The 24,107-nt window shown below is 34.9% G+C and overlaps 4 protein-coding genes across 4 annotated transcripts; all 4 read left to right on the forward strand.

Annotated features, from left to right (window-relative positions):
• The first annotated feature begins 1,906 nt into the window (after nucleotides 1-1,906).
• Nucleotides 1,907-4,583, forward strand: LOC110607202 (G-type lectin S-receptor-like serine/threonine-protein kinase LECRK3). Its single transcript, XM_021746271.2, has one exon. The coding sequence runs from the start codon at nucleotides 2,125-2,127 to the stop codon at nucleotides 4,447-4,449; it is 2,325 nt and encodes a 774-aa protein (XP_021601963.1). The 5' UTR covers nucleotides 1,907-2,124; the 3' UTR covers nucleotides 4,450-4,583.
• Nucleotides 4,584-11,123: 6,540 nt separating this feature from the next.
• LOC122723127 (G-type lectin S-receptor-like serine/threonine-protein kinase LECRK3) lies at nucleotides 11,124-12,981 on the forward strand. The gene has a single exon (XM_043954308.1). It carries the CDS (start codon nucleotides 11,125-11,127, stop codon nucleotides 12,928-12,930), a length of 1,806 nt encoding a protein of 601 aa, XP_043810243.1. The 5' UTR covers nucleotide 11,124; the 3' UTR covers nucleotides 12,931-12,981.
• Nucleotides 12,982-16,618: 3,637 nt separating this feature from the next.
• On the forward strand, nucleotides 16,619-19,483 carry LOC110607186 (G-type lectin S-receptor-like serine/threonine-protein kinase LECRK3). The gene has a single exon (XM_021746266.2). It carries the CDS (start codon nucleotides 16,635-16,637, stop codon nucleotides 18,978-18,980), a length of 2,346 nt encoding a protein of 781 aa, XP_021601958.1. The 5' UTR covers nucleotides 16,619-16,634; the 3' UTR covers nucleotides 18,981-19,483.
• Nucleotides 19,484-19,610: 127 nt separating this feature from the next.
• On the forward strand, nucleotides 19,611-23,292 carry LOC110607216 (RNA-binding protein 2). Its single transcript, XM_021746293.1, has 6 exons — nucleotides 19,611-19,916; nucleotides 21,340-21,476; nucleotides 21,583-21,874; nucleotides 22,003-22,064; nucleotides 22,154-22,235; nucleotides 22,730-23,292. The coding sequence occupies exons 1-6, from the start codon at nucleotides 19,811-19,813 to the stop codon at nucleotides 22,831-22,833; spliced, it is 783 nt and encodes a 260-aa protein (XP_021601985.1). The 5' UTR covers nucleotides 19,611-19,810; the 3' UTR covers nucleotides 22,834-23,292.
• The last annotated feature ends 815 nt before the right edge of the window (nucleotides 23,293-24,107 follow it).

Genomic DNA, 24,107 nt, shown 5'->3' on the forward strand with positions numbered 1-24,107 from the left:
GATCAATTATAATTCATTATATATAATTATTTTTTTTATATAATGAACTAAAATCTATTGATAAATTATTCTGCGGTATGATTGATACAATTGCTTATTCTTGTTTAACCTACTGATTGCATTTATTTTCAGAGTACATTTAATACCAATTGTCGGCAGACAAGAAGATTACATTAGTTAATTTTTTTTGTTTTTTACCAAAAGAAAATTGTTCAAGTTTTTAAGGAAGTTGTCTGTCCAAAGTGACACAAAACAAACAAAATGGGTGATTCTTTAAATGGTGCTTTACTACAACTACAACTCAGAATTCACCATTCTGTCAGTATTTTTTATTTTTTTAACGATGTTCTGGCATTTTCCATCTTGCAAGATCCACAATTCACTGAATCAATTATTACTGCAAATATGTATTTATGGCAGTTATACACTCACTGCTTATGCTTCCTTTTATGTTGCAGGGCATTGGTCTCCCCACTTCCTTCCACTAACTCATCCTCGCTAGAACCAAATATGACAAATAGTTATAATAAAACTATTACATGCATTGTAAAATTCTTTTAAAGTTAAGGTTAGAGGTCGACCCCAAATCAAAAGATATGGATGTTTGAGTATTTTGGAAAAGGTGAGCCAGTGATTTCATGTTTGAGTATTTCTATGATCATATGCATCTGCCTATATACGATATATACGATAATATAGTCACTTTTGTGAATGTTTTGTTAGTAGTTATATTTTAATTAATTAAAATTAGGATGGTTTTGTTTAATTCTCGTTCTATTTGTTATCTTTGTAAGTTAATCTCAACTAATCTCAGTTAATTTGGAATGAATTAATTCTAAAAAGAATTGAAGTAGGAATGAATCCGATGGAGGAATTGATAAACTTAAAAGAGCTCTTCGAGAAGCCAAACTAGGCCCCCAGACACGCCCTAGTTGTGTAAAATTAAGACAGCTCAATTGACCCCAGTTTGAGCTGAACACGACCATGAGCCCAAGAGATACGGCCAAGGAAATTACACAGCAAGGACGTGTGAACAGACAGGCACCGTAAAATTGGGTTTGAGAAAAGTCTCCCACTCAAGAAACACTTCCTGATCAGTTCGAAAAATTTGAATAAAAAAATTATTAGAAAATGAATCAACTGAATTAAATTCTTGTAAAATTATTAATTTTTAATAAAATAATAATTAATGATTTCAATCTAATCAAAAAATTTCCTAACATTAGTTTAGGGTTTTTCTTTCACTGCTGATTGTAAATGTTGTTGGATGTAATTAGTAAACCTAAATAATCTCAATCTCACATCTAAAATTTATCCTTATATTTATTAGATTTAAATAATTATAACAATTAAATTTAGTTAGAGAAAAAGTTTAGAGAAAAATTTAAAAATAATTAAATTTAACATTTAAAATAAAATTAATATTTAAAAGCTCAATAGCATTTGAGCATATTAGAATTTCTATGATTGCTGTATAGAATTTCATCGATATTGTATCAATCTCGAAAGAAATTTGATATTTTTCTAAATAAAATTAATAGTTAAATGATTAATTTTTGATTCAATACTTTGAGAATCTCAAATATGGTTTTTTTGTTTGTATTAATTTCGAAAAAATATGACATTTTTTTAAATAAAATTAATATTTAAAATGTTAACTTGTGTCTTCACAATCACAAAATAGTTTTTTCTTAATTATGTTTATCAGCACATTAATTATTTAGGTTTTAGCATAGTATACCACTAATTTTCTTTTTCATATATAATTTTTTTTTGAGATGGGAATGAAAAGGGTAGAATATGAGAACTCTCAAAATTTTTTATTAATTTTAATAATGAAAGTATCATCACCAAACGTATAGACTACTTTATCAGATATAAACATACGATATGATATGGTTGGTGCATATGAATCCGTTTTTCCCTTCCCAATGGCAATTATCAACACCCTGAAGAAAGTAAAGGCAAAGGCATGCGGTCGCCTCCTTTACTCATATTACAAAGACTTCAAGATTTTGACTCCGATTGTTGAAATGTGAAAAATTTACTCATCTCCAGAAATTAAAAATCAAAGCTCCAACTATCTATGTCTAGTTAAGGGACATAATCACAAAAATTGCAGCAATGTTCCAAATTTTTCTTCTTCTGAGTTCAATATCTTCTCTAGCAATTGCTCAACAAAGTATCATCACCCTAGGTTCATCTCTCAGTCGCAGAAATATCTCTTATTGGTCTTCAGAATCTGGTCATTTCGCCTTTGGTTTTTACCCACAAGGAGTTGGCTTTGCTATAGGCATATGGTTGCCGAGAATCCATCAGAAAACTGTCATTTGGACAGCTAACCGTGATGACCCTCCTCTGGCCAAGAATTCTACTTTGATCTTAAATGCTCAAGGTGAACTCATTCTGCAGCTGCAGGGAAGTGAATCCAAATCCATTGCAAATATTCCCAAGCCTGCTTCCTCAGCCTCCATGCTCAATTCCGGCAACTTCGTACTTTATGATTCGGATTCTAAGATCATATGGCAGACTTTTGATGCTCCCACAGACACCATCTTACCAGGGCAGAGTCTAGTGGCTAGGGAACAGCTGGTGAGTAGCATCTCCGACACAGTTCATTCGAGTGGAAGATTTGCGATCAGGATGAGAATCAACGGAAATCTGGTTATGTTTCCGGTGGAATATCCAGATCAATTTGATTACTTTTACTGGAGATCGCGTACAGCATATGCTGGAGGTAATGTGAAGCTGAATTTTGATAAAAATGGTCTGCTGTACTTGCTGGATACTAACGGGAAAAATATAAGGAATCTAAGTAACAGCATAACCATATTTGGTAAAGCTATGTATCGTGCAACGATTGATGCAGATGGAATATTCCGATTGTATTCACATAATTTGGATGGGCACAGCAACTGGACAGTGGAATGGCAGTCATCTGATAACAAGTGTGATCCCAATGGTTTGTGCGGTTCAAATGCTTATTGTACTCTGGTAGATCAGGTGGCTGCATGTGCTTGTCCTCCTGGTTTTGAGTTTATTGACCAAAGCCAAAAGAACCTGGGATGTGGGCCAAATTCAAGTGCAGATGGTTGCACGAATACTCGAGAGAGTGGTTTTACTTTTGAAGAATTGGAAGGCATATCATGGGCCTCTCAATCATATTCTACTCTTCCATCTGCTACAAGAGAAGCTTGCAGAGAGGAGTGCTTAAAAGATTGTTACTGTGAAGCTGCTGTATATGGGAGCCAACAGTGCAAAAAGCATGTGCTTCCATTAAAATTTGGGAAAGCCCAAGGAAATTCATCAATGACAACATTCATCAAAGCAAGGATTGCTGATTTGGGGATGAAAACTGGGGGCAGTAAAAGAAAGAAAGAGCTAAGAACAGAAGGCGTCCTAATAACTTGCATTGCAGTCTCAACACTTGCATCACTAGCTCTGGTGATTTTTGGTATTCTTTTCTGCAGACACCGAGTTCGAAACCATAAAAAGATAGATCAGGGAAATGATGCACTATTTGAAGATATTACTTTGCGATCTTTCACATTTGATGAGCTGAATGAAGCAACAAATAATTTCAAGGATGAACTTGGTAGAGGAGCTTTTGGGACAGTTTTTAGAGGGGTGATGTCAAATGGCATTACAGTGGCTATCAAAAGGCTAGAGAAAGTGGTGGCAGAAGGTGAAAGAGAATTTCGAAATGAGATGAAAGCAATAGGGAGAACACACCACAAAAACCTCGTTCGACTATTTGGTTATTGCCATGATGGAATCAACAGGCTCCTCGTTTACGAATACATGAGCAATGGCTCACTTGCAAACTTTCTGTTCAAATCAGAACAAAAACCAGCTTGGGAGGAAAGAATTGAAATAGCCCTGAACATAGCTCGAGGCATTTTTTATTTACATGAAGAGTGTGAGACCCAGATCATCCACTGTGACATCAAACCAGAAAACATACTAATAGATGAGAGAGGTGGTGTGAAAATTGCAGATTTTGGTTTGTCCAAGCTGCTAATGCCCAACCAATCCAAGACAGATACTAGAATAAGAGGAACCAGGGGATATGTTGCACCTGAATGGCACAGAAACTTACCCATAACTGTTAAAGCAGATGTTTACAGCTATGGAATCATGTTGTTAGAGATCATATGTTACAGAAGGAAATTAGACGTGCATGTTCCAGACAATGAAGTAGTTCTTGCAGACTGGGTGTATGAATGTTTTGAGGCTAATAAGCTTAGGAAGCTGGTCCAACATGAAGATGTTGAGGAGAGTGAACTTGAGAAAATGGTGAAGGTGGGACTTTGGTGCATCCAGGAGGAGCCGTCGTTGCGGCCATCGATTAAGAGGGTGGTGCTGATGTTGGAAGGAACCATAGACATACCAGATCCTCCTACTCCACCTTCCTTTTCCATTTCAATAACAAACTTTGCACAAAAGTAGCTATGACCTGAAAGCAACAAGAAACCAAAATAGTTTTCTGGTGGCATTTGCTTTTTGTACTATAAGGATTTTCATTTGCCATATATAGACTAGTTCTGAAGCTTAATAGAAATCATCAATAATTTAATATTGTCTGATAAGGGGCTTCTGCATAATCTTAGACCATATAGCTATCACAAAGACACTTTCTGGTAGTGTTTCCTGAAATACTCTGAGATAACAAGATGCAAAAAGACCTTATTGTTGAATCAAATCAACTTAATACATGAATAATGATTAAGCTATTCAATAGCTTTCATCCACAATTTAGATTTAGAAAAAAAAAATCTAAGAAAAAATAAGTTTAATATGTTACTAGCCATCTTATTTTTTTTTAAAAAAAATTAAATATATTAAAAATCAAATAGTATTTATATGAATAGTAAATTAAATTATTCAAATAAAAAAGAAATTTAAAATTCTAACTTATAAAATTTTATAAACGTGAATTTTCTACCTTAATTCAACTTAAAAATTTTATCTTTAATATTTACGTAGATAAAAATTTTTCTGAATTATATGAAGTGATAGATATCACTCAAAAAAATAAAATTGAAATATCTAGATACGGCTACTGAATAAAAGACATATAAGGGATTGATTTCATGCTTATTAAACAAATGCTAATCATTCCATTTGAAATCAAACTTTTTAATTTAAAACATTTTCATTTTAAAAAAAATTGTGCTCTTGCATGATTTATGAAAAATAACGCTCTATATAATATATCAACTCCAGGAGATGAATGGAGACTAAGGAAAACCCACTTGAGAAAACCGTAGAAAAAGACGGCTTGGTGTGATTGAAAAGTCGAGCTCTGAGACGATGACGGCGAGGCTGGACTTCTTTGGAGGTTTTCTTTGAATCTGAAACTTAGGAGAACAATAAGATTTGAGGATTTGCTAGCAGTAATTAGATTCAGAGACCCATCGAATTAAGGAGAGATTTTTAAGTGATTGAACCAACCTATCAAGTCCATATGAATTGAGTCGGTCAGTTTAGTCGGTTTAATATAAATAATGACCGGTCCAAAATTGTCTGATTCTTATATAATTAGATTTTTTATTTTATTTTCATTTACTTCATTGATATTTTGTTATTTTATTATTAAATGAGTTATTTATTAATTAAAGTTTTCCTTTTTTTTTTAATTTTAAAATCATAGTTGACTATTTTTTGGTTGATATATTTGAGTAATTTTTCATAAAGTCAAATTAATAGAACCATGACCAAACATTTTGGTTTTGATTTGAACACTCGTATTCCGCCCCATTAATCAAGTCAACATGTTCACAATAACAATCTTCAACTCTCTTAGTAACCAGCTTTCAAAGTCAAATTAGAGAAAGTTCAAGAATTTGACTCCTCGGAATTGAATGCTAAAATTTACTTATCCCCATTAAAAATAAAAGCTTTTAAATATATCTCTCACTAGCTAAGAACATAATCACAAAATTTGCAGCAATGTTCCAAATTTTTCTTCTTCTGAGTTCAATATCTTCTCTAGCAATTGCTCAACAAAGTGTCATCGCCTTAGGTTCATCTCTCAGTCCCACAAACATCTCTTATTGGTCTTCAGAGTCTGGTCATTTCGCCTTTGGTTTTTACCCACAAGGAGTTGGCTTTGCTATAGGCATATGGTTGCCGAGAATCCATCAGAAAACTGTCATTTGGACAGCTAACCGTGATGACCCTCCTCTGTCCAAGAATTCTACTTTGATCTTAAATGCTCAAGGTGAACTCATTCTGCAGCAGCAGGGAAGTGAATCCAAATCCATTGCAAAGATTCCCAAGCCTGCTTCCTCAGCCTCCATGCTCAATTCGGGCAACTTCGTACTTTATGATTCGGATTCTAAGATCATATGGCAGAATTTTGATGCTCCCACAGACACCATCTTACCAGGGCAGAGTCTAGTGGCTACGGAACAGCTGGTGAGTAGCATCTCCGACACAGTTCATTCGAGTGGAAGATTTGCGATCAGGATGAGAATTGATAAGGATGAGAATAACTAATTTGCTAGTTTGTAGTTGTACAGCTGTTATCCTAACTCATTCTGTTAGCTTAGCCTAATCTCTCTATTTGTACAAGTATATAAGTGTGTACATACCGGATCATTAGATATACAAAAAGTATCTCGAATATATCAAACTGTTTCATGGTATCAGAGCATTAAAGGGCTCTTTAGCCACCTATCAAATTCTTTCTCTATCAAATTCTTCCCTCCTTTGATCAGATCTTCTTCTTCTTAATCTTTCAAAATGTCAGAAACTACATCCTCTGCTTCTGGAACTAATGTTTCGGGCGCTTCCCCAATTCCTACCTCCATGCCGAATATTTCACAATTTATTACTGTGAAACTTACGACCTCCAACTATTTGCTTTGGAAGGCTCAAATCCAGCCTCTACTCAATGGATATCGACTTGCTTCTTATGTTGATGGTTCGAAGCCTACGCCTCCAGAAACCCTAACAACGGGTGAACCAAATCCTGCATATATGGATTGGTTCTGTAACGATCAGATTGTACGCAGTTGGATTAATTCTTCTGTCTCTGAAACTATTATGACCCAGATTGTTCACTGCCACACAGCGAAAGATGCTTGGGATACGCTTGAGGTAATCAATTCCAAAGGCGCAAAAACTAAGGTACAATAGCTTCGCAAACAACTTAAACACTTATCTCGTGGTAATGATACTATTGATGTTTATATGCGTAAAGCTCGATCCATTTCTGATCAATTGCGTGCTTTTGGTTGTCCTATTACTGATGAAAGTTTAGTCTGTGATGTACTTGCTGGTTTGGGACCTGAGTATCGTCCCTTTGCTAGAGTTCAAGAAGCTCGGCACTCATCAATTTCATTTGATGAATTGTATGCGTTGCTGCTTAGTGAAGAAGCGCAACTTCAATTTGATAATTTAACTATTTCGTCTGCTGTACCACCCACTGCCCAATATGCGAGTTCTGGACGCCAAGGCAGAGGGCGTGGTCGTGGTTATCGCGGTCGTGGTGGCCGTTACTCCACTCAATATCAAGGCAGGGGATATAATTCTGGGCGTGGTTTTCAGTCTTATAATGCGTCCCCCATTTCTGAACTGGTTTGTTATAACTGCAACGGTACTGGTCATGTTTCACGACAGTGCCCATCTCCTAAACCTCCACCTCAAGCAAATGCTGCTGCTACTGGAACAGACTCTGCTCCTACTTGGACTGTGGACTCCGGCGCTAATTATCATTTAGCTGCTCATAAGGAAATACTTGCACAACCTGCTCCAGTTCACAACACTCTTGCCTTGACAATTGCTGATGGTAAACAACTTCCAATCTTATCTCAGGGTTCTGTTTTTCCATCCATTAATGGTCATAATTTTGTGATGAATGATGTCTTATATTCTCCTGCCGTTACTAACAATTTGTTATCAGTATCTGCCTTTACATCACAAAATAATACATCAATTAAATTTTTCCCTGACAAATATTTTGTGAAGGATATCCTCACGAGGCAGGTGTTATACCAAGGCCAGAGTAAGGATGGTCTCTATATTTTTCCCATGCAGCACCAAGTTCGTTCCTTTTCACCACAGGCGTTTCCAGCAACTGTTTCTTTGTGGCATGAGCGTCTTGGTCATGCTAACGTTCGTGTCGTTCAAGAAGTTCTTCGGAGAAATAACATTTCTCATTCGTTGAATAAATTGGGTCATTTTTGTAATGCCTGTAATGTGAGCAAATCACATAAGTTATCTTTTCCAGAGTCTTTTTATCATGCTAAATAGCCCTTAGAATTGATTTGTTCGGATGTTTGGGGTCCTTCCCCTTTTGTTTCTGTTGATGGTTTTCGTTATTACGTCATTTTCTTTGATCATTTCAGCAAGTATTGTTGGGTCTATTTTCTTAAACAGAAATCTGAGGTTCTTCCTGTATTTATTCGATTTCGAACTTTAGTCGAAAAATATTTTGGTGTGCCTATTAAGAACTTTCAATCTGATTGGGGTGGGGAATTTAGATCATTGACTGCTTATCTTAACTCTAATGGTATTACACAACGTATTTCTTGCCCACACACTCCTGAACAAAATGGGTGTGCCGAGCGAAAGCACAGACACATTGTCGAGTTAGGAAGAGCTTTATTAAATCATGCCTCTGTCCCTTATTCATATTGGAATTTTGCCTTTGAAACAGCTGTTTACACAATCAACCGACTTCCTTCTTCCTTGATTAATAATCGAACACCATATGAGGTTTTGTTTCAAAATTCTCCGACCTATGATGAATTGCGTGTGTTTGGTTCATTGTGCTATCCTTGGCTTAAGCCGTACTCACCACACAAACTAGCACCCAAATCGTCCAAATGTGTCTTTCTTGGGTACAGTAAAGTTCATAAAGGGTACACTTGTTTAGAATTGTCTTCTGGCCGTATATTTGTCTCACGTCATGTGTTATTTTTTGAACAGGTATTTCCGTTTGAGCAACTAAATGATAATGGTGCTTCGTCAACACAAGAAGAGAGTCCAACGTCGATTCCTTTACCACCTGTTCCCGTCTTTTCCAATTCAGGAAATGGTCTTCTTGGGCCGGCACCACACGGTTCTGTTCAAAGTTTTGTTAATGAGCAGCAACAACTAAGTCTAGTGGTACCTTTGCGTCATGGGTCTGCTGAAATTGGTGACACACATAATGCTTCATCTAGTCCAGAGCTTCAACCGCAGTCTTGTACACAGGCTGCACTTGTCCCTCTTGAACTTTCTTTGCACTCACCAGTTTCAGCTCCTCTTGATCATCCTACTGAGATTGCTCCAATTGAACAGCCTGCTCCACTTGCAATAAAAACACATCCCATGGTTACTCGACAACAAACGAGAAAATTGAAAACAAGGGTACCTTGGACTCCAAAAGCAAATCAAGCAGCTGCTCCTTCGGTTCCTACACCTACATGTTACACACAAGCTATAAAAGAGTTACTTTGGCGGGAGGCTATGATAAATGAACTTAATGCGTTGATTCAAACCGGAACATGGGACTTAGTTCCGCGTCATAAAGCACAGAACATTGTCGGCTGTAAGTGGGTTTTTCGGGTGAAGCAGAAATCAGATGGCAGTATTGAACACTACAAAGCTCGGCTGGTCGCCAAAGGTTATCATCAACGGCCCGGAATTGACTATCTGGAAACATTTTCTCCTGTTGTAAAACCAACAACGATCAGAATCATGCTGTCCTTAGCCATCTCCAAAGATTGGTTGGTCAAACAATTGGATGTTTCAAATGCCTTTTTGCATGGAGATTTAGATGATGAGGTTTATATGGAGCAACCTCCGGGTTTTTGTGATTCAACCAGGCCTGATTATGTATGTCGTTTAAAATGATCTCTATATGGTTTGCGGCAAGCCCCTCGTCAATGGTATAAACGTCTATTTATTGCCTTGAACAAGCATGGGTTTCGGGTGTCTCCTGCCGATCCTTCGTTATTTCATTATGTCAAAAATGGGGTAATATTGTTTCTCTTAGTTTACGTTGATGACATTGTTTTAACTGGTACCTGTACATCAACAATTAATCAGACTATTGCCTCCTTACAAAAGGAATTTTTGCTGAAAGATCTTAGGAAACTAGAATATTTTCTTGGTATGGAGGCTGTTTGGTCCAAGGAGGGGTTGTTACTCACACAACAAAAATACATTCATGATCTGCTTTTGAAAGCACGAATGAATGATTGTAAGGGCTTATCAACACCTGCAGCTGTCAAACGGCAATTACATGTTGAGGAGAGTCAACAATTTTCAGACCCTACTTTGTATCGCACGATAGTTGGCGGATTGCAGTACTTGAGTTTAACTCGTCCGGACGCCTGTTTTGCAATTCATCGTGTTTCTCAATTTTTGCACCAACCGACAGAAGATGATTGGAACTCTGTTACACTGATATTGAGATATTTAAAGGCCACAGCACATCATGGTCTTCTTCTTACAAAATCAAAGACACTGAATCTCAATGTTTATTCGGATGCAGACTGGGCTAGTACTTCGGCTGACCGGAAATCCATCACCGGCTTTGCAATATTTTTAGGAACAAATCTCATATCCTGGAACTCTAAGAAGCAGCAGACTGTTGCGCGTTCCTCAACGGAAGCAGAATACCGAGCCATAGGTGTTGCTGTCATGGAATTAACTTGGATTCAATCATTATTACGTGATATCGGTTACTGTTCTACTGCAACTCCTAATTTATGGTGTGACAATATTGGAGCTACGTATCTTTCGGTTAATCCTGTTTTTCATAGAACGAAGCACTTAGAAGTTGATTATCATTTTGTGCGAGACAAAGTTCAAAAACACGAAGTCAGAGTCCAATTTTTATGTTCCAAAGATCAGCTGGCAGACGTCTTAACGAAACCTCTCTCCAAAAACCGGCATCGTGCGCTCATGTTTCATCTTACGATTCGAGCTCTTCCAGAACATCTCGAATCGCGGGGGCCTGATAAGGATGAGAATAACTAATTTGCTAGTTTGTAGTTGTACAGCTGTTATCCTAACTCATTCTGTTAGCTTAGCCTAATCTCTCTATTTGTACAAGTATATAAGTGTGTACATACCTGATCATTAGATATACAAAAAGTATCTCGAATATATCAAACTGTTTCAAGAATGAATGGAAATCTGGTTATGTTTCCGGTGGAAGATCCAGATCAATTTGATTACATTTACTGGAGATCGCGTACAGCATATGCTGGAGGTAATGTGAAGCTGAATTTTGATAAAAATGGTCTGCTGTACTTGCTGGATACTAATGGGAAAAATATAAGGAATCTAAGTAACAGTATAACCATATTTGGTAAAGCTATGTATCGTGCAACGATTGATGCAGATGGAATATTCCGATTGTATTCACATAATTTGAATGGGCACAGCAACTGGACAGTGGAATGGCAGTCATCTGATAACAAGTGTGATCCCACTGGCTTGTGCGGTTCAAATGCATATTGTACTCTGGTAGATCAGGTGGCTGTATGTGCTTGTCCTCCTGGTTTTGAGTTCATTGACCAAAGCCAAAAGAACCTGGGATGTAGGCCAAATTCAAGTGCAGATGATTGCACGAATACTCGAGAGAGTGGTTTTGCTTTTGAAGAATTGGAAGGCATATCATGGGAATCTAAACCTTATTCTACTCTTCCATCTGCTACAAAAGAAGCTTGTAGAGATGAGTGCTTAAAGGATTGTTACTGTGAAGCTGCAGTATATAGGAACCAACAGTGCAGAAAGCATATACTTCCATTAAGATTTGGGAAAGCCCAGGGAAATCCATCAATGACAACTTTCATCAAAGCAAAAGTTGCAGATTTGGGGATGAAAACTGGAGGCAGTAATAGAAAGAACGAGCTAAGAACAAGAGGCATCCTGATAGCTTGCATTGCAGTCTCAACACTCGCATTACTAGCTCTGGTGATTTTTGGTATTCTTTTCTACAGATACCGAGTTTGGAATTACAAAAAGGTTATAAATCATGGCAATGATGAACTGCTTGATGATGTAATTTTGCGATCATTTACATATGATGAGCTTAAAAAAGCAACAAACAAGTTTGAGGATGAAATTGGCAGAGGAGCTTTTGGGACAGTGTTTAGAGGTGTCATATCAAATGGCAATAGAGTTGTGGCAATCAAGAGGCTAGAGAAAGTGGTGGCAGAAGGTGAAAGAGAATTTCTGAATGAGATGAAAGTAATAGGACGAACTCATCACAAAAACTTAGTTCGATTGCTCGGTTACTGCCATGATGGAACTAACAGGCTTCTGGTATACGAGTACATGTGCAATGGCTCACTTGCTGACTTTCTTTTCAGGTCTGGGCAAAAGCCAGCTTGGGAGGAAAGAAATGAAATGGCACTGAACATAGCTAGAGGAATTGTCTATCTGCACGAAGAATGCGAGACCCAGATCATCCACTGTGATATCAAACCTGAAAACATTCTGATGGATGAGAAAGAATCAGCAAAAATTGCTGATTTTGGTTTGTCCAAGCTGCTGATGCCCAATCAGTCCAGGACATATACTGGAATCAGAGGAACAAGGGGATATGTTGCACCTGAGTGGCACACTAACTTGCCAATAACTGTCAAGGTAGATGTGTACAGCTTTGGGATCATGTTACTGGAGATCATATGTTGCCGTAGGAATGTGGATATGCATGTTCCTGACGACCAAGTTGTTCTTGCAAACTGGGTCTACGATTGCTTTGAGGCTAATCAGCTAGATCAGCTAATCCAGGATGAAGAAGTGGAGGAAAGTAAACTTGAGAAGCTGGTCAAGGTGGGACTATGGTGCATCCAGGATGAGCCATCATCTCGGCCGTCGATGAAGAAGGTGGTACTGATGCTGGAAGGGACAATAGACACACCAGATCCCCCTAGTCCTCCATCCTTTTCTAATTCCAATAATGATATTACTTGTACATAATTTTAGGCTTTCATTTTTTAAGCTTTCCATTAGCAAGCCAAGTGACTTAAACAAGTGTTTGATACATTGAAATTTTATACAATTATTCATATATTTTTTATATTATATTTAATTTTTTATTAATTTTTCATAATTTTATTGGATTTTTATATTTTTTATATCATATCTAATTATTTTGATTAATTCTTCTTAATTTTATTGGATTTTTATATTTAATTATAAAATTTCTAATTTTATTCTATTATTTGATATTTTACTTAATTTTTTAATATTTTCATAGGTAAAAACAAGTAAGAAATGAAAGAGTCGTTTCATAGAGAAATCTAGAGAAATTTGGAGAAATTTAAAGAAACAAACAAAAATATGGAATAATCCCGTATTTTTATCTTTACTCCATATTTTATCTCTATACCCCGTATTTTTCACTGAATCTGAATGAGAATTGTAGCCATTTACTGGTAGACCGATGTACTAGTGGAAGATTCTTATTTTTCAATAGCATCATCCTCATTTTATAATATTCTTCAAGTGTTGAAATATAAATTAGAGTTCTTTCTTCAATTTGATTATTCATAACCAAGTGTTATTTGTACTATGCGTAAAATTATTACAAATCTTATCAATCTTGAGGATATTACAAATAAAGATTTATATGTAGTGTCATTTGACACTTCTTATGTAGGAAAGTCACTATTTGATGAGCACTTGAATATGAAGTCTAATTAAAAACTATAAATTAAGCTTTTTTAGAGGCGGTTCAAGTTTTAATTTTGTTTTATTTGTTTTTATTTTGTTTTTATTTTTTATTTTTGTTTTTATTTAATCTCTTAAATTTATTTGGCAATTATTATTATTTTTTAGGATTCAAGATCAATAGAGATGAATAAAAAGTAAAGCATGTTTTAAATGAGAGTATTCCTAATTCTTCTACTTTATCTTAATTATTTATATGCTTATTTGTTTATCTTGATTACAGTGAGAACAAGGTCAAAAATAAGTTTGGGGTATAGTTTTTTATTTTTTTGTATGTTATGCATATTTTTTGTTTCAGCATATTATATTAGAGTTTTTTTCTTTTTCTAAATCATTATAATTATACATTTTAGTTTAGTTTAGTTCATTCATCACTTTATGTATCATGTATAAATTTGACATATAGATTGTCTCACCAGTTTTAAAGACAAATTTCATGAATTTAAAATAATCAATACTCATCTTAGGGAGAAATTATATAAGCATTCTTTATTTTGATCTAACTATCCTTTTTTCGTATTTTTTGTTCTCCCTTTTGAAATTTTGTCATTTAGTCTATCTTCTTTTCCCATGGGACCTACAAAAAAAAATTTTGCATGAAAGTTGGATATGTAAATTAAATTAAAAAGAAAAAAGAGATAGAAGTAACTTTCTACTCTAATGTTTTGAATTGCTTAGTAACTTGGAGTGGACATGAGCTCCATGTGTACTTTTACATTAAACAACAGCTCAAATTAAGAGTATAAAAAGCAACTTGAGTAGTTTGATATGTTGAGTAAACGAGTACCAGCATCACAAATGTAGATATTCGCATAAAAAAATAAATGTTAACTCAAAGAAAGATGTTACAAAATAAATAAAAAAAATATTTAAGATATGTGTTTGATTTCCATTCAATTTTGTAGTCTAGTCTTTCTTTCTATAGCCTATCTTATCATATATCCATCTTTCTAACTACTTAAATTAAGAGTATGCAAATCACCTTGAGTAGTTTGATCTGTTGAGTTATCAATATCATAAATGTAGGCATTCGCATAAAAAGATAAGTGTCACTCAAAGGAAAATGTTACAAAATAAAAAAAAAAAAATTTAAAATATGTATTTGATTTCCTTTCAATATTGTTAGCTTTCGTCTTTCTTTCTATCTACTTATCATGCCATATATCCATTTGTCCCCATGTGAAGTCCTCTTAATCTCTTTGTTTGTTAGTACTATAGTAATTAAAAATATATATATTTACTTAGATATGAAGTGGTTAATATAAGTTTGAGTTATAGAAACTGATTGGAAGTGGTTAATATACCTGTAAATGTATATCTATTTTTTGTTATATGATATCATATTATGTGATTTAATTATATATATTTATTTACAAGTAGATATTTGAATTTTATTAAACATTAGTGCATGAATGAGTTTTAATGAGTTATTTGATACAGTTATTGAGATAAGCTGGGTTGCAATCTATTTATCAAATTAATACTCCATTTTATTCTTCTCTATTTTTTTTTCTCAAGACAAACAAAAATCTATGTTTGGAGTACTCGATGGATTGAAATTCTAGACAATTATTTATATATTTTTTACGCTACATCCGGCTATTTTGATTAATTATTCTTAATTTTATTGAATTTTTAGTTTTAGTCTATTATTTGATATTTTCACTGAAAGAATAGAGTGAAATTCAGAAAAATTTAGAGAGATTCTGAACAAATATAGGTAACCCCATATTTTTTTTTTCTCTCTACCCTGTGTTGTGCCTCTATAGCCCATACTTTTCACTAGCCTGGAATTGAAGCCAAAATTCACATAGAAAAACACACATTTTTATGGTCTATCTTATGTTTTGCTTCTTGTCATGCGATTAAGAGTCTTAATAGGATATAAATATATTATAATTGAAAGACTAAATTACTTTTTACCACTCTTAAATACATATACATGATGTAAATCGCGAAACACTTAAAATTTGAAAGATCTAAAAGGATAAATTCATCTATATTTTTTTCTTTTTTTCTCTTTTTTTTTTAATTTATTGTTCACAATTATTTTAAAATAATTTTGAATAATTTCTCAAAAGAATTTATTATTGAATTCTTGAATATAAGCAACAAAATTCTTTTGCTTGAGGACTTAATGTAATTTGAATTATTTTTTTAATTTATTTAAATTGATTTTTTTATTAATCTATTATTTAATTCTTAAGATTAATATTTGTGAGTACATAATATTTAAATAATTTTATTATGAAATTAATATGGAAAGGAAATACTTAATTAATTAATTTGATCGAAAGAGAAATCAATTATTTAGAATTATTTACTCTAAATTTAATAATTAAAATTAAATTATTAACTAAATAAATTAATTAAATAAATTCAAGTAAAAGTATTTAATTTTATTTGTTTCACGAATTCTACTATTTTATTAAATATATAATTTTATTTTTTATTTTATTTTAAATTTATAATATTTTTCACAATTGATACTCTAAATAATAATAATTATATTTATACATATTTTAATATTTAATTTCTAATTATATGGACACAATACTCCACTCCCTCTCCAAAGAACATAAAGATACATTCTTGATTCTTGCATGAAGTTAAACATAGATCGTTCTAAAATAATCAATAATATATTTACTGAGAATGAATGTCCATAATTTAATGGCAGCAGTTGCATTGCAGGAAAATGAATGTCCGACCAGAAATGATGAAAAAGAAAGAACTGACGTGTCTTATGCTGTCATCTCATGCCGTTCAATTACAGGTGTCATGATTCATATACTTTAGAGGACTTTCCAAGTGCAGCCTACTTTTATTGACTTCTCCATAATTTCAAAGTCAACTACTTAAAAAAGTATGGAAAATTGACAAAAAATGTAAGTTCATGATTCCAATGCTGAGGAATTGAAATATCATGAAGAACTCAGGAAGGGACAAGAATGACAAGGTTCTGCAATCTAAAACTTGCAGCAATGATCCTGTTTCTACTTCTTCTTCCAAGTTCCATATTTTCTGGAGCTACAGCTCAACAAAGAACTTCCAATATTAGTCTAGGTTCATCACTCACTCCCCATTCTTCATATTGGTACTCAGCTTCTGGCCATTTTGCTTTTGGATTTTACCCAAAAGGGAATGGCTTTGCTGTGGGCATCTGGTTTGCCAAAATCCAGCAAAAAACAGTCATATGGACAGCAAACAGTGATGGCTCACCACTACCAGATGATGTGATTCTCAGCTTGAGCAGTGATGGTGGACTCATCTTGCAGCTTAATCAAGGCCAGCTGATACCAATTGCAAATGTTCCCCAGCCAGCTTTCTCAGCCTCCATGCTTGATTCCGGTAATTTTGTAATATATGATTCAGAGTCAAGAATCATATGGCAGAGTTTTGATTTTCCCACAGACACCATTTTACCAGGACAACGTCTTTTGGCTGGGAAGAGGCTAGTGTCGAGCAACTCAAGCGCAAATCATACAAGCGGAAGATTTCAACTCTTTATGCAAAATGATGGAAACCTGGTGCAATATCCACTGGAATATACAGGTGAAAAAGATTATGCCTACTGGGTTTCAGGGACATCTGCTGCTGGAGACGATGTGAGCTTGAATCTCGATAGAAATGGCCAGTTATACCTGCTAAATGCTACTGGCTCTAATATAAAGACTTTGAAAGAAAGGGGAAACATATCTGGTAACTTGATCTATCGTGCAACAATTGATGAAGATGGGATATTTCGATTATATTCACATAATCTGGATCACTACGGTAATTGGTCGATCGAGTGGTGGTCATCGGACAACAAATGTGATCCCATTGGCTTGTGCGGTATGAATTCATATTGTACTCTTGTGAATCACGGCACATCATGTGCTTGTCCTCCGGGTTTTGATTTCATTGACCAGAGCCAAAAGCATTTGGGCTGCCAAAGGAATTCCAGTGATGAAGGTTGCATGGAATTCAAAGAGAGTAATTATATCATTCACAAACTGGAATATGTATCATGGGAAGATGACCCATATGCTACATTCGGGTCTAACACAGAAACAGATTGCAGAGAGGAGTGTTCAACAGACTGCAACTGTGAAGCTGCATTATTTAAGAACCAAGAGTGCAGAAAACAAAAGTTTCCACTGAGATTTGGGAGATTCAAACAAAATGAACCAGTGGTAACATTTATTAAGGTAAGCATCAGAAGTTCAGGGACAAAAATTGAGAGCATGAAAAAAATGAAAGAGCAACGAATGAATATCCTTATAATAGGTATTGTACTTTTAACTCTTGCAGTCTTTCTGCTAGCAATTTTTGGTGTTCTATCATACAGATATCGTGTTTGGAATTACAAGAAGATTTCAGGTCAAGGAAATAATGCACTATTTGAAGATATCACTTTGAGATCTTTTACATACGATGAGCTCAACAAAGCAACAAATCATTTCAAGGATGAAATTGGTAAAGGAGCTTTTGGGACAGTTTTTAGAGGGGTGATAGCAAATGGCATTACAGTGGCCATCAAAAGGCTAGAGAAAGTGGTGGCAGAAGGTGAAAGGGAATTTCGAAATGAAATGAGAGTAATAGGGAGAACTCACCACAAAAACCTAGTACGACTATTTGGTTATTGCCATGATGGAACTAATAGGCTCCTTGTTTATGAATACATGAGCAATGGCTCACTTGCAGACTTTCTGTTCAAATCAGAACAAAAGCCAGCTTGGGAGGAAAGAATAGAAATAGCCTTGAACATAGCTCGAGGCATTTTCTATTTACATGAAGAGTGTGAGACCCAGATCATCCACTGTGATATCAAACCAGAAAACATACTAATAGATGAGAAAGGTGGTGTGAAAATTGCAGATTTTGGCTTGTCCAAGCTGCTAATGCCCAACCAATCCAAGACATATACTGGAGTCAGAGGAACCAGAGGATATGTTGCCCCTGAGTGGCACAGAAACTTCCCCATAACTGTCAAAGCAGATGTTTACAGCTATGGAATCATGTTGTTAGAAATCATATGTTGTCGAAGGAATTTAGACATGCATGTTCCAGACAATGAAATTGTTCTTGCAGAATGGGTCTATGAATGTTTTGAGTCCAATGAACTTAGGAAGCTGGTCCAACATGAAGAGGTTGGGGAAACTAAACTTGAGAGAATGGTGAAGGTGGGACTCTGGTGCATCCAGGATGAGCCATCGTTGCGGCCATCGATTAAGAGGGTGGCGCTGATGTTGGAAGGAACAATAGACACACCAACCCCTCCTACTCCACCTTCCTTTTCCATCTCAATTTAGCTGTAACAAACATTGCACATAAGTAACCTTGACCTGAAACCAACAAGAAACTAGTTAAATGAATATTCAATTGCATAGTAGTTTTCTGGTGGCGTTTGCTTTTTGTACTATAAGTATTTCATTTGCTATGTAGACTGCTTCTGAAGCTAAATTGAAAAGAATAAATGTAATACCAGTTTGTTCTATATCATTATAATAAAAAACCCTTCCTTGTAGTGTTTCCTGTAATCCAATTAGCCGACAAAAAAAACTCATCGTTGAATCCAGTTAACTCAGCAAAAATGAAACTGAATGTTCTTCATGCTCAATTTTTCAATAATCTAAAAGCATTTCAAGCTTTCTTCACTACACAAGATTTATATTTCTAATTTGATCGCTAAGAGCTCTATACCAGCAGCAAAAATTGTAATTGGCAGATTGAGGAACAAGGGGTTTACCTCTGTGAAAGATCCAATCTTGTTGCCTTTGGAAGAAGCAAATTGTTATTATCGAATGCTGGAGAGTAGGAGAGAAGCACTGTTTTCCTTTTTCTTTTTCTTTTTTTTTTTCTGGTTACGAACTATATTTTGACGTGGCTACATATGATTGGCTGAACGGGGAGGATATATGAGGCCTGTCACACTGAATCACGGAATGATCCCCATCCAGCCAAGGGGATTAAAAATGAGAAGTTAGGGCTTTCTAATAAAAAAATCCAAAGCCAAAGTCTTTTGAATTGAAATAAGGGATTTTGTTTTTGTTGATATCTCAGCAAAAACTCCGTTATATAATTGAAATAGAGAACTTTAATTTTACCGAAAATCGATCGCTGATTCCTAGAGACGCCGAGCATGACGGACGGCTATTGGAATCGGCAGCAGCACCAGCAGCAGCACCAGCAGCAGCATCCTCTTCTCTCCTCCGGTGGTAGTTTAAAACGACCTCGTTCCGACTACGGTACGCTCTTTTTTTTGTACTTCCTCTCTTTTCAATTTGTATACATGATTGCAAAACTTTTTTATTTTCATTTTCGCGTTTACACATTTACTTTCTTTAGCAACAAATTTAATTTTTGTAAAAAAAAAAACTACCTAATGAGTGTACTTGATCCTGTTTTTAAATGTACGAAGAGCATTAGGACTTGGTGAATTTCATGGGAAATCAAATAGGATTGGACTAGGTGAATTTTATGGAAATTCAAAACCTGCAATTGGAATTGATTCCTGCGTTTACCTGGATCATATGTTGAAGATTGAATTGGTGTGAGGTACAGATCCCTACAATGGCCACAAAAATGATGCAGAGTAGAATCACATAAAGCTGTATCACAGTTGCGAATCATAGGCCTTATTGTTGATGCCATTTGTATTCTATATCATTCATTTTGATCTATGTTGTTTCAGTTCGTGCATTGCCTCTTTCTGAAGTTGTCTTTAAGATTCTTCCTCTCAGTAGTTTGTTTTCTTGGTATATCTTGTTGCTGGTTTTGGTGTAACAGTAAAGTTACTTCATTCATGGCCTAGAGGTCATGAGCTCAAGCCATAAAAACAGCATCCTTCCAAAGCAGAGGTAAAGCTGTATACGTCAACAATCCCTAGAGCCCACGAGTGTGGGATGCTTGGTGCACTGGGTCACTATTTATGTTGCTGATTAATATTTTGGTCAACAACGTTGGGGTTTGAAATAGTTTTAATTAATTTCTTTTTTTTTACTGCCTTTCTTTTTGGATTAAAATTTTCAAGCTAGGATTAGCCATTGAATGTCTTTTTTGCTGAAATTCAAATTTGAAATGCCTCAAGTTGCTCTGTGATAGATAAACCACAGATGATCATCATTGCAAATTAGTAAAATCCTCATGAATTTCTACCTGTCCTAGACCTACGATTTTTGCAATATTTTAGTTTAACTATGAAACTTAGTAAGATGGTGTAGTAGTTTTCTCATCAACTCCTTCCTGAAAAATTCCTAAGTCAATTAAAATATATGCCTTAATTAGCTTTCGTAAACCTAATTAGCCTCAGGTAATTCCTTCTGGAATGATATTGTTTCATAACTACCACTTGTTACAGATGTTAGTAATCTTTCTAATAAATGTAATTTGTGCCTGCTTACCATTGCTTTATCCTGATAGAAGCAAAGCGTATAGTAGCAGTTGATATTCAATTCACCGTTAATGTAATGCATAAAATACGGCTCTATTAAATTAATTGCCCTTGTCATATAGAATAAAGAGCTGTTGTTTACTAGACTTTTTCAATGCTCAGATGCTGCATTACGTTTGACAGAGAATTAGATACTGCTGAGAATGAAATTTATAGTTTTTTTTTTCTTTTGAAACTGAATGAAATTTATAATTAAGTGTCTGTCTTTGAGGTTGCAGATCTCCAATCTTCAGGGCTGCCTTCAAGCCATGAGATTCATAATTATTATCCCAGAGATGATGATCAAGGCAGGTATCAGGCAGTGAAGGATACAAAGACAATTGGGTCAGCATACGACCAATATCTGCAAAATGCGGTAGCTCTTTAAAGTTTAAACCTTGTGCTTTCGTGCTGTTTATTTTTTTCTAATGATGAATATAAAAGGTTGTTTGCTGAAATACTCATCCTAATTACTATTGAAGAAAATTACTTCTCTTTCCTCTGGAGGAGCTAGTGGGTTAAGTGTTGGATTGGGAAGGGCAACTGGTAATGCAATGACTGGTCTTCCAATACTTGATTCTGGCATAATGGACCGTCCTCGGGTCAGTGGTCTAGATCTGGCAACAAATGGTCGAGATTTTGTTTTTCAAAGTCAACCTTCAAGGGATACAATAGATAGGCCTGTTCGTGAAACTGTACCTCTACCCCCAGATGCTTCCAGCACTCTATATGTTGAGGGACTCCCTCCTGACAGCACAAGGAGGGAAGTAGCTCGTATCCTGTTGATGCTGTAACAATGCTATATAGTATATACAATTAAATAGCATTTCTTTGCTCATAATTTACTGTAGGGGTTCCCTCCTCTTCCTCCCTTCTTTTGTATTCCTTTACTGGACCTTTAGATATCTTTCGCCCTTTTGTGGGATACAAGGAAGTACGACTTGTGAGCAAAGAATCCAAGCATGTAAGTTCCTACCTTACTACCTATCTTACCGCACATGGTTTATTTTATGTGGACTAGTTGGGATTGTGACTCTATTATTGATAATGCAGCGTGGTGGAGATCCTATTATCCTTTGCTTTGTTGATTTTGAAAATCCAGCCTGTGCAGCAACTGCATTGAGCGCCTTGCAAGGTCATGGCATTCTCTTTTTTTCTCTATCTTGAAAAAAACCAATGATGGAGAGGTTCTCAATTTGGCAATATTAAGTGCTGTTTATGATGCCTGTCGTATAAACATGTGTGTGTGTGCGCGCAAGCACGCGCGTGTGCGTGTGTGTGAACACATCACATTAATGTTTTATCTGGTCGCATGCCAAAGTTTATGTTCCTTTTGTTTTATAAATTTCTTCAACAAACAATTTTCTTTATCATGGTAGTAATGTTGAAACAGGACTATGGCAATCTTTCGTACAGAAGCTTATCATCCATGTATCATCTGACTTAATTATTTAAGAAAGCAAGAAGATTTTAATGTTATTATCACCATTCTAGATAATAAATTTTTGCTACAAATTGGGAGCTGAGACTGAATATGGGGATAAGCTGTGTGTCTCAGATTGAAAATGTACAGTTCTACTGCTTTTCTGAAATTCCAAGCTATTCCAACTTTTTGGCTTGATTTTGCAGGTTATAAAATAGATGAACATGACCATGAATCTAACTACTTGAGGCTACAGTTCTCTCGGAATCCAGGTCCAAGATCTGGCCATGGAGGTCGTGGAAAGAGGTGAACCATGAACAAAAAGTTTTGTGAAGAACACCTATCAGGAATGCAAATCAGTATTCTGGTACCCATTTATCCTACACTAGAAAATCAGCATTTTTGTTTTACTACATATTTATGCAGAGCTTGCAATTAGATTGCTCTATCCTCTCCACACTGATTATTATCAACAAACCAGCGAAGTGGTGGGGGTGTTGCAAATATATCTGAGATTAATCATGTAAACAAACGGAGAGATGCTTAGATTGGTCACTGTAAACGATTATGTAGTTTCATTTTCTGAAGCAAAAAAATGGACAATGATTTTTAGATGATAAGCTCCTTGTAAGCTTTTCTTAGCATGCTAAGTTTTAATCTTCGTACTCGTATCTGGAATGTGTAAATCCCAATCTGGCTTTGTTAATTGCTTGACTATGAAATTCAAACCTTATTTAAGATTATTAATGGGTGGTCATGCCTTGAACTATGTGATGAAATATTATTCTCTGATTATTTAAGACATTCTAATGCATGGAATATGTTGGTCCTATTTGATGATAACTAGGTTGTATTTGATAATAGTGCTTAATAGTTTATTAAATTAAAATATTATTTTTATTATTTATTTTTTTATGACTACTTATTTATATTTTAAAATTAATTAAATTATATTTAAATTAAAATATAAAATAATACAAATATATTTTTTTTTATCAATTGCCTTATTTTTATGATTAAATTTTCTAAGTTTTTAGAGCCATCTCCCCCCTTCTCTTGAGTATTACTATTGTTTGGGTTTTGCCTCATATTGGACGATGGTTTTCCTCACCATGTTTCGTGTGGATGTTTGAGTTTTTCTGTCGGTTTTAATTCCCAAATTAAAAATAATAAAAAAAGGACGGTCTATCTATTAGAAAAATTATTAATTAATTTATTAAATGTAAATATATTTTGTTTGCTTAATGTATCTGGTGCATATTACATACTACATGCATTTTTCTTAACATATCATAAATTTTCTTTTCATTTCTTAGTGCCTAACATGGAATAATCAGCCTAAAAACCATCCTTTTAAAACCATGTAATTACAATTTTTGAAATTTATGTCCACTCGCAAATAGAATCCTCCATTCACAATCAATATAATTAAAAGAAATAAATACAACTTTTTATAATTAAAAGAAGACGCCTATGCTAAATCTTTGCATGGCATCTTCAAAAAGCATATGCCTAACACAATTCATTATGTCAAGTTATATCAATTGATTGATCTTAAATAAAATAATTAATAATTTAAAAAAC

The sequence above is a fragment of the Manihot esculenta genome, chromosome 2, assembly GCF_001659605.2.
Source record: "Manihot esculenta cultivar AM560-2 chromosome 2, M.esculenta_v8, whole genome shotgun sequence".
NCBI lineage: Eukaryota > Viridiplantae > Streptophyta > Magnoliopsida > Malpighiales > Euphorbiaceae > Manihot > Manihot esculenta.